Source organism: Arachis stenosperma, chromosome 6 (assembly GCF_014773155.1).
Source record: "Arachis stenosperma cultivar V10309 chromosome 6, arast.V10309.gnm1.PFL2, whole genome shotgun sequence".
In the NCBI taxonomy this organism is placed as follows: domain Eukaryota; kingdom Viridiplantae; phylum Streptophyta; class Magnoliopsida; order Fabales; family Fabaceae; genus Arachis; species Arachis stenosperma.
Window position 1 is genome coordinate 133,564,617 of NC_080382.1, and position 9,880 is coordinate 133,574,496.

Here is a 9,880-nt window from a genome sequence, read left to right on the forward strand (position 1 = left end):
TTTTTAAGTTTATTTTTTTTGGATATATGTATCACTTTTTTTCATTTTATATTTCAGATTAGTAATATAATTATTAAAAAAATATATTTGAAAAATGAAAAAGAAATATTAAAATATCACTATTTAAAAAAACAAGAAAGATACATGAAAAAAAGAAAAACGAAAAATTAAAACATCACTATTAGAAAAAAAAATGATAATATGTGTATGAATGGGTCGGAATTGAGGAATATAAATGGATATAAAAAATAAAAAACAATCATATATATAAAATGAAATAATTATAACAAAAAAATAACTAATATATGTGATTTAAATGTTTTTGATAATCGATAACATAGTGTTTAACTAATAATTCATATATTTTTTATTTATGTATATGTATAGAATTATTTAACAAAATTAATATATAAGGTTATGGAAAGTTCCATCCAAATTTGACAAAAACAAGACGACTTACATGGAAATGGTTCTCATAGATAATAAGATAAGTTGATTATTTTCATGATTCTTTCGAGTAATGCTAGGTCCATTTTATAAATATTTTTTGTTCATATTTTAAGTTTATTTGATAAGTAAACCATTGCATGAATCAAAGACAGTACGATTTTATAGATTTATAAGTGCTAATAGTCTTTTATATTTAATTTATTTTATAGTGTGATAATAACCAATATATTTGTTGGTAGCTAGATTTAACTATTACTATATTATTTGTGATCACATTCAGTATATATGTCTGATTTATTGAAGAAAGTAGATTATTAAAACTGATTAATAACCATTTTAGAGTTAATCCAATTAACACTCGATTAAAAAAATAAACAATACATAACATGTTACTTTTTTTGTTAATCAAATTATTATAATTTAAAATAATTTTAAAAAATAATTTAAAATTATAATTTCAATCTTATCACGTGCATGACACGAGTAATTACACTTGTTTAATAAAATATTTTAGTTCATCTTTTTAAATATTAATAACTAATTAATTGATAAAAATAATAAATTTTAATAATTGTTTAGATAATAAAGTAACATTGTGCAAATTAAATCACCCCAAAAAATACTGTAATAAAAGTTTGAAGCTTTGTCTGAGAAACGCACACATGTTTAACAAATATATTCCATGTGTGAGAGTCTGAGAGAGAGAGAGAGATGGCAGAGTCAGGGAGGTATTGTTACAGGGAAGTGGTTCCATTCTGTGCAATGGTTGCAGTTGAGTGTACCAACGTGGGTGTCAACGTTCTTTTCAAACAAGCCACTCTCAAGGGATTCAGTTACTATGCATTCATCGTTTATTCTTTCGCTCTCTCCACTCTTTTTCTTCTTCTCCCTCTCCCCTTCGTCTTCCGATGGTACGCTGCTCCTCAATCATTACATTTCATAACTACTACTATGTTTGTTTGTTACAAGTGATGATGAACTATTTATATTATGAATTAGGTCAAGAGGGCTTCCTCCATTCAATGTTTCTCTCATCTTAAGAATTTTTCTCCTTGGTACCATTGGGTAAGGCTGAAGATATAGAAGACCCTAATCATGCTTTGTTTTCCCAATTGAATTTGTTTTTAATCAATTGTTGAGTACTGTGACAGATTTGTAGCACAGCTGAGTGGATACAAAGGACTTGAATACACTTCACCAACTCTCTTCTCTGCTCTTAGCAACCTTATTCCGGCTTTTACCTTCATCCTTGCCGTCTTTTTCAGGTTCTTAGGATTCTCCCAATGCTTTTTTGTCAATTTTCTTATACAACTATTTGTCGAGGAAACTTAATAATTGGAGTGACGTAAATGGTTATATATAATTTCACTTTTAAAATTATAGATGATTATAATTCTATCAAGTTATTATGAAACTTGTTTTTTATATTTTGTTACATAATACTAAATTTGAAGATATAATAAATTTTATAGTTATTTAATAAGGATAAATCTTTGTTTAAATAGCATTATCTTATAAATTTTAGCCACAAAAAAATATAATACTTATGTGCAAATTGAGATCGAACCTTTTCTAAATTCATAAATTTGATTCTTTGAACTTTTGTTAAATATGTATTACGTTTGTTATCAAAATATAAAAATATCAATATAATAAACAAATACTACCTGCATATAAAAAAATCAATCACATATATAGTTAAGATATATAAAATAATACATATATTTAGAGTAGTGCTAGGGAGTCAATGGCCTAAAATAATAAATTTTTGATTTATGAATAAAATGAACATCACCTATACTAATAAAATGTAACACTAATAATGATATCTCTAATACTTTCTAAACCTTCATTGTACGCTTAGGTCATTGGCTCCTTATACTTTCTCATATATTTAATAGCTTATTTTTTCATGTGCATATAATATTTTTTTATAACAAATTTGTTTTAAAAAAGTTCACGGGGATTAATAGGCACAATCTTTAAAAATAAAAAGTTTAAGTGCACATGATACAAAATAGTTTAAAAATTTTAAAATGTATTTAACCCTTATTTTATTGTTTAGTTTATGTTTTTGGTATTATAAGATATTATAAAAATAAATAAATAAATAAATAATGTACGACAATAGGAGTCTTTGATTTTGCACGTTAAAAGACCTCCTTCAATTGAAAATAGCTCATGACTCATCTCTTCTTTTTATTTTCAGAAGATTCAGAACTACCACCTTATATTAAATATTTATAATTTATTGATAAACAATAGTTTATTTGACAAGATATCATTATTACTCACTAACTCACCTAATACATAGCCTAACAAGTTGGATGAATGATGCCGCTAATTTTATTTGTATGTCACATCTTAGTTTGATAAATTAAATGATTTCTCATAGAATATGCTTTATGATTGCAATCAATTTGGACCCCGCCAGCATAAAAATACTTGAATAAATAATATATATTGCGGTTGGCTTTAGCTATTCTATTTCTCATCATCATGATAGCTATTTCCACATCAAAAATAGTATTTATTTAATACCAATTTTATATTATATCCAATTTGGATTCCGATCTATTAATTCGTTTTTTATATATTTTCTTTTTATCTGTTCTCTTTATTATTAATGGATTTGGTGAATGTTTAAATTCAAATAAATTTACATGTGATGCAAACAACATATATATGATAACATTTTATTTAATTCTATCTTTCTATCATTTTTTTGTTTTTAATTTCTTTTATCAACGTTTTGCCATCTTTCATGTTTTTTGTTGCAATTTTGTACAAGATCAGAAAAAAAAATTAATGGTGGTCTAGATATCAAGGGATGTGTGTACTTAATTTCATTGTGGATTCCAACTTGGTAAGAATACTTAGTAAGTACGGACACTTCGTTGAGTTGTCGTGTTCACATGTCGGATATATTTTGGATACGACATTCGTCGATATTCGTTTGACATGCGTGTCTGTTGTGTCCAACTGTGTCTTAATAGAAAATAAAAAGTTATTTTCTGAACACATTTAGACACATTTAAATACCATTATGTGTCAACGTGTCTAGTCTTATTTTTAACATATATTCTTAAAATAAATTTAGGTTAGTATATATTCTTATTTATTAAAACAAAAAAATATTTTAAATAGTTGATATAATTAAAATAAGTCATTAAAAATAATTAAAAAAATTAATTTTTATTTTAATATTAATAAAATATCTAAATATCATTATGATTTATCTAAACAATACTTTATATTTTATATATGCGTGTCCGCATATCATGTAAAATTTTAAAATTTGTATATCGTCGTGTCTCGTGTTGTGTCGTGTCCTGTATCTGTATCAGTGTCCGTGCATTATAAGAAGAAAACGAAAAGACGAATAAAGAAAATAAATATTGTAAAGAAAATAAATATTGTTTTAGAAAGTAGTAATCACGTGGGAATATATATTCACTAATCTAGACACCAAATATAACACCTGTAATGTAACATGCACACAGCCAGCTAAAGTGTTAACGTTTGGCATAATAGTGGAGATTTCAGAGTATGCAAGACATATTTCTCTTCTTTTGCTTCACTATTTTTTTTCCTGTCTCAAGAGATATATATTTTTTTAAGACAAAAAATAAAAATTTATTAATTATTTTAAATTAAAATTATTGGATTCACCCATAATAAACATTATAAATTTAATAAAAATTATTCTTATATCTCATTATTTTACAAACTTTTTCACAATCTGTATATGAATATCAAATCATTATTACAAATACCTTGGGAATATGTTTGGTAATTAAGTTATTGTTTTTGCATTTGTTGTTGACTTTGCATTTATATCATTATATGTCACATATGATTATGTCATTGGTAATGCTAGGTAATCAATAATTTTTTTTTGAACAAAATGAATAATTACTAATAAAATAAAAATACACTACACGTCTAAATTATCTACCTAAATCACACCTAGTAAAATAAACATCCAATATATCTATTGTTCACATTGTTATTGTTTAGTTATACTTTTCCGTTTGTTATTAACCACTTTGTTGCTCCTTGTATATTGAAGGATGGAGAAGATTTCTCCAAAAAGTTGGAGCACTCAGGCCAAAATCTTAGGTTCTTTAGTATCAATATTAGGTGCACTCATAGTTGTTCTCTACAAGGGTCCAACATTGATCTCAGCTTCATCATCACCACACCAGTCACCCCATGTTGATTTTCTAAAGGACTCATCACCCCAGCAAAATTGGGTTCTTGGAGGCTTCCTTATTGCCATCGAGTTTATTCTGGTTCCAATTTGGTATATTGTTCAGGTATTATACTAATATGAATGTAATCTAAACAATAACTTTAAATACCAAGTCATATTTAGGACACAGGATTATTCCAAATTAATCTTTCAAAAATTTTTAATCAGATATTTTAGTTTTCGATAAATTTTAATAATCAAATTAGTTTTTGTATTTTTATTTTGTTAGATAAATTAATTTTCATATCAGATTATTTTTCTATACAAAAAGACTGATATGAGAATTTAAAATTTTTTTAAAGACAGTTATATATTTTTATTAAATAACGAAAAAAATTGATTTGTCTATTTTTTATTAAAATTTTATATAAAAATTGATTTTTCTAATAGAAAAAAAAATAAAAAATTGATTTGAGAATTAAAATTTGTTGAATATCAAATTGTGTACATAAAAATTTTTTAAAGACCAATTTAAATATTAAAAATTTAAAGAAACTAATATAATTTATTTTTGTTGTTGTTTGAAACAGACCAATGTGATCAAAGACTATCCAGCAGAGATTATTGTGGTGTTCTTTTACAACTTGTGTGGGACTCTCATATCTGCACCTGTGTGCTTACTATTAGATGAATCAAACTTAAGTGGTTGGATTATAAAACCAGATATAACATTAGTCGCCATTTTGTACTCTGTGAGAAATATCAATTTTGTTGGATAAATTATAAGTCCTAAAAAATAAAAAATGAAATTCTAACTGAAATTTCATACTATATGCAGGGATTCTTTTGCACAGGCCTAAGCAGTTTGGTCCATACATGGGGTATCCATATTAAAGGTCCTGTATATATATCAAGTTTCAAGCCTGTGTCTATAGCCATAGCTGCTGCTTTCAGTGTTATATTTCTTGGTGATCCACTATATTTGGGCATGTATGGAAATCAATCCCTTTGATTCTTTGTTAAGATTTAACTATTGAAAAATTGGAATATGTTAAGACATGGTATTAATCCTTTGACATTTGCATCTGCTTTTGTATTGCAGTGTTGTTGGAGGAGTAATAATATCAATTGGGTTTTATGCTGTTTTATGGGGTAAAGCAAACGAAGAATTGAGTGAGTACATTGATTCAAGCCAAAGTCAACCCACATCAAAAGTCAACCAGCCTTTGTTACTATAGAAGGTCAAGTACAGAAGCTCAGAGAACAAGAAATGAATAAAAAATTTATAACAGAGAGCTAAAACCCAAAAAGATAATAAAGCAGAGAAAAGTATATTAAATCTGAGAAGATTAATTTGAATAATAGTGCACTAAACTATTATGGTTGTATATGAGTGAATAGAAGATATCAAACCAAGTCATAACTCTCTTCTAATATATAGAACTGCTATACTAGCTAAAACAAAAAAATTACTTCTAACTCCTTCTTGTTATTCTACTTTTTCTTTTATATCCTCAGTAACCCCTTTCAAATTCAAGTTGTGTTGAGGAACAACTCTGAGTTTGGTCTTAAGTTTTTCAAACGATGAGGTTGAAAGGACTTTGGTAAGTATATCAGCTATTTGCTTAATCTCTGGTATGTGAACAATTTGTAGTTATTTCGAATTGATTTTGTTTCTAACGAATTGAATGTTCAATTAAAAATATTTTGTCTTATCATGTAATACTGGATTGGCTGTGAAAAGCACAGTGCTTAAATTGTCACAGTAAATAGCTGAAATTGTAGGCACATCAATCTGTAATTCTAAAAGAAAGTTCTTGATCCAGACAAGTTCAGCCTCACATGCAGCAAGACTCCAAAACTCAGCTTCAGTGGAGGACTTACTGATAGTAATTTGCTTTTTGCATGACCATGAGATTAGATTAGTACTAAAGAATGCACAATAACCAGAGACTGACCTTCGATCTTCCAAGTCTCCTGCACAATCCGAATAAAAAAATCCATACAACTTGTAATCTGTACATTTGTGATAGACTAAGCCATGAGGTTTAGTTCCTTAAAGGTATCTCAAGATTCTCTTTACTACTTTCCAGTGAGTCAATAGTGGTGAATGCATAAATTGACTTACTTTGCTAACAGCAAAGCTCAAATCTGGTCTTATTATAGTAATATATTGCAGTGTGCCAACAACATAACTAAATAATTTAGGATCCTCAAATCGTTCTGACCCTGTAAACAAAAGTTGTAAAGCAGAAGTCATAGGCATAGCACTTGTCTCACTCATGCCTAATTTCAAAATTAAATTAGTTATATATTTAGTCTGTGATAAGTGGAGTTGACCGGTATTGTTCCTGTGAACCTCAATACCCAGAAAATATGAAAGTGGTCCTAAATCTTTCAATGTAAAAGTGTTGTTCAACTTAAGAATCATATTGTCAATTTCAATAGCATTATTACCGGTTAAAATAATGTCAACAACATAGTATAAGATGTAAATTAGATAATTTGAACCACGTTTAATAAACAGATTGATATCAGATTTTGTACTTTGAAAGCCAAAGGATTGTAGTGTGGTACTAAGTTTTAGAAACCACTCCTTTGGTGCTTGTTTGAGACCATAAAGAGATTTGTTGACTTAGCATACATGAGTAGCAGCATCCTGTTCAAAACTAAATGGTTGTGACATATAGATAGTTTCATTCAAGTTTCCATTTTAAAAAGTATTGTTAAGATCTAGTTGTCTAATTATCCAGTCTTTGGAAAGATCCATACTTAACACTAATCTAACTATTGCTTGTCTAATAATTGGACTATAGACCTGTTCAAAGTCAAAACCTTCAGATTGGTAATATTTCTGGGCTACCAATCTAGCTTTGTATTTCTGAACAATACCATCAGGGAGTTTTTTTTATGGTAAATATCCATTTACTTTCTATCACTTTACAATACTGAGGTCTAGAAACTAGTGTCCAGGTGTTTGTTCTTTGCAATAATGCATCAAATTCTTTCTGCATAATTTGTTTCCATTGGGGGATGGTTAAGGTTATAGATGAAAATTTTGGTAGATTTTCTAAAGAAGCTGTGACAGATTTAAAAACTGCAAAAAATATTTTTGGTTTAGAGTGACCAATCTTGGATCACAGATTTAAAAACTGCAAAAAATATTTTTGGTTTAGAGTGACCAATCTTGGATCTAATCATCATGGGATGAGTATTGTGAGGAGGAGAAGGATGATGGTCAGAAGAGAAAGGAGTGGAATTATGTTACATACCAGAGAGAGAGAGAGAGAGAGAGAGAGAGAGAGAGAGAGAGAGAGAGAGAGAGAGAGAGAGAGAGAGAGAGAGAGAGAGAGAGAGAGAGAGAGAGAGAGAGAGAGAGAGAGAGAGAGAGAGAGAGAGAGAGAGAGAGAGAGAGAGAGAGAGAGAATGCTGAGTCAGCAGCAAAGGCAGCCAAAAATGGGAAAAAAATAATCCTTTTACTGTATCATTATTCTAGAAGAAGCAATAAAGAAAAGGGAGGAATAATATGGCAGGAGAAATGTGTAATCATAAGTGACAATAATTGATGATTGGATTAATCAGATGAGAGAATCTAGGAGGCGTAATCGTAGGAGTTGAATGCTAATTATGATAATTAATTTGAGAGAAGGCAATAAAAGAAGGAGCTGATTAGGTGAGAGGTAGAAAAAGATTTAGAAAGGCCTAGGCTGGGAGAGAAGAGGACTCTCGAAATTCCTTTGTTATCTTTTACGGTTCTATTGTATTTATGTATTTCCATTAAAATAACCCTAAACCCTAACAAATTACTAACAGTATTTAGATTAGTAGTAGAAGAATCTAGGGAGGGAATAGGATGTTGGAGCTGAGAAGCAGTGTTATTACTAATAGAAAGAACAGGGGTATCTAAAGAAGTGTCTAAATTAGGAGATGTAGAGTGAATTATAGTAGCAGAAACAGGTTGATTAGTGTGTTGTATAGGAGTAGTATATACCTATTTCTGGAAATGACAACCTATACTTGGAACAGAGGAATCGAATTTACTGTCACAACTATTATTAGTATGATAAAGTTGAAAGAATAAATTATAAGAAAAGTCAAATTCATCAAAGAGAACATGCCTAGTTGTGTAAATTCTGCCACAAGAAGCAAGACATTTATAACCCTTATATTTGGAATCATAACCTATAAAAACACATTTACTGGATCTATCATCTAGTTTAGTTTCGCTATAAGGCCGAAGAAGAGGATAGCAAGCACTCCCGAAAATTCTAAAGCCATTGTAACCAGGTTTAACACCAAAAAGGACTTCATAAGGGGATTTATTTGCTAAGACAAGAGTAGGTATTCGATTAATAGTGTAAGTGGCAATTAATACTGCTTCATCCCAGAATGTTAATGGCATGGATGCTTGGATAACATAGCAATCTCATTTTAATGAGATGCCGATGTTTTCTTTTAGCCATGCCATTTTGCTTTGGAGTATAATGGTAAGAAAACCTTTGTAAGATGCCCTCTTGTGCAAGAAAACCAGTAAATTGATGAGAGGTAAATTCTCTCCCATTATCTAACTGAAATTCTCATATCTTGTGTTTAATTAGATTCTCAATGTATAATTTAAATTGCTTGAAAGCCTGTAGGACCTGAGATTTAGAAACCAGTAAATAAAGATAGGTGTATCTAGAGTAGGCATCAATAAAAGTAACATAGTAACGAAAACCTAAGTGAGAGGGATAAGGAGCAGGGACCCAAACATCCGAAATAACAAGCTGTAAAGTTGTACTATAGGTATTATTTGAGGCAGGAAAGGGGAGTTTATGCATCTTTGCTTTAGCACGATTTTCACACACATCAATTTACAAATTTCTCTTATTATTAATACTGGAAGTGTCAAGATTACATTGAGTCAGATTTTCAAGAATAATTTTTTTTATTTGTATGGCCTAATCTTTTATGCCAAAGATCAAAAGAGACATGAGAAACAGTAAACACTAAAGGTAGAGAAATAATAGGAGAAGAGTTTGGAATAGCCACATTGATGAACTTATAAATTCCTCCAAATCTAAATCCTTGCATCAATACCTTCTTAGTGAACTGACATTTAACAAAGCAAACATAAGCATGAAATTAAAAAAATACTTTGTTTTCTTCATCAAATTTTGCAACACTAATTAAATTCTTTGTGATGTTTGAAGAAAATATTAAATCTTGCAGTTTAAAAAACGTTTAGAATGAATA

The 9,880-nt window shown here is 28.9% G+C and overlaps 1 protein-coding gene across 1 annotated transcript; it reads left to right on the forward strand.

Annotated features, from left to right (window-relative positions):
• The first annotated feature begins 1,090 nt into the window (after positions 1-1,090).
• On the forward strand, positions 1,091-6,124 carry LOC130936798 (WAT1-related protein At4g15540-like). Its single transcript, XM_057866946.1, has 7 exons — positions 1,091-1,361; positions 1,450-1,515; positions 1,602-1,715; positions 4,523-4,769; positions 5,236-5,397; positions 5,484-5,635; positions 5,748-6,124. Exons 1-7 carry the CDS (start codon positions 1,162-1,164, stop codon positions 5,881-5,883), a joined length of 1,077 nt encoding a protein of 358 aa, XP_057722929.1. The 5' UTR covers positions 1,091-1,161; the 3' UTR covers positions 5,884-6,124.
• Positions 6,125-9,880: the final 3,756 nt, after the last annotated feature.

Bases quoted from the DNA above. Each gene is read 5' to 3' on its own strand.
- LOC130936798 (XM_057866946.1), top strand. From the start codon at position 1,162: ATGGCAGAGTCAGGGAGGTATTGTTACAGGGAAGTGGTTCCATTCTGT. The intron at 1,716-4,522 runs GTTCTTAGGATT...TGTATATTGAAG, and splicing joins ATCCTTGCCGTCTTTTTCAG to GATGGAGAAGATTTCTCCAA. The intron at 5,398-5,483 runs GTGAGAAATATC...TACTATATGCAG, and splicing joins TAGTCGCCATTTTGTACTCT to GGATTCTTTTGCACAGGCCT.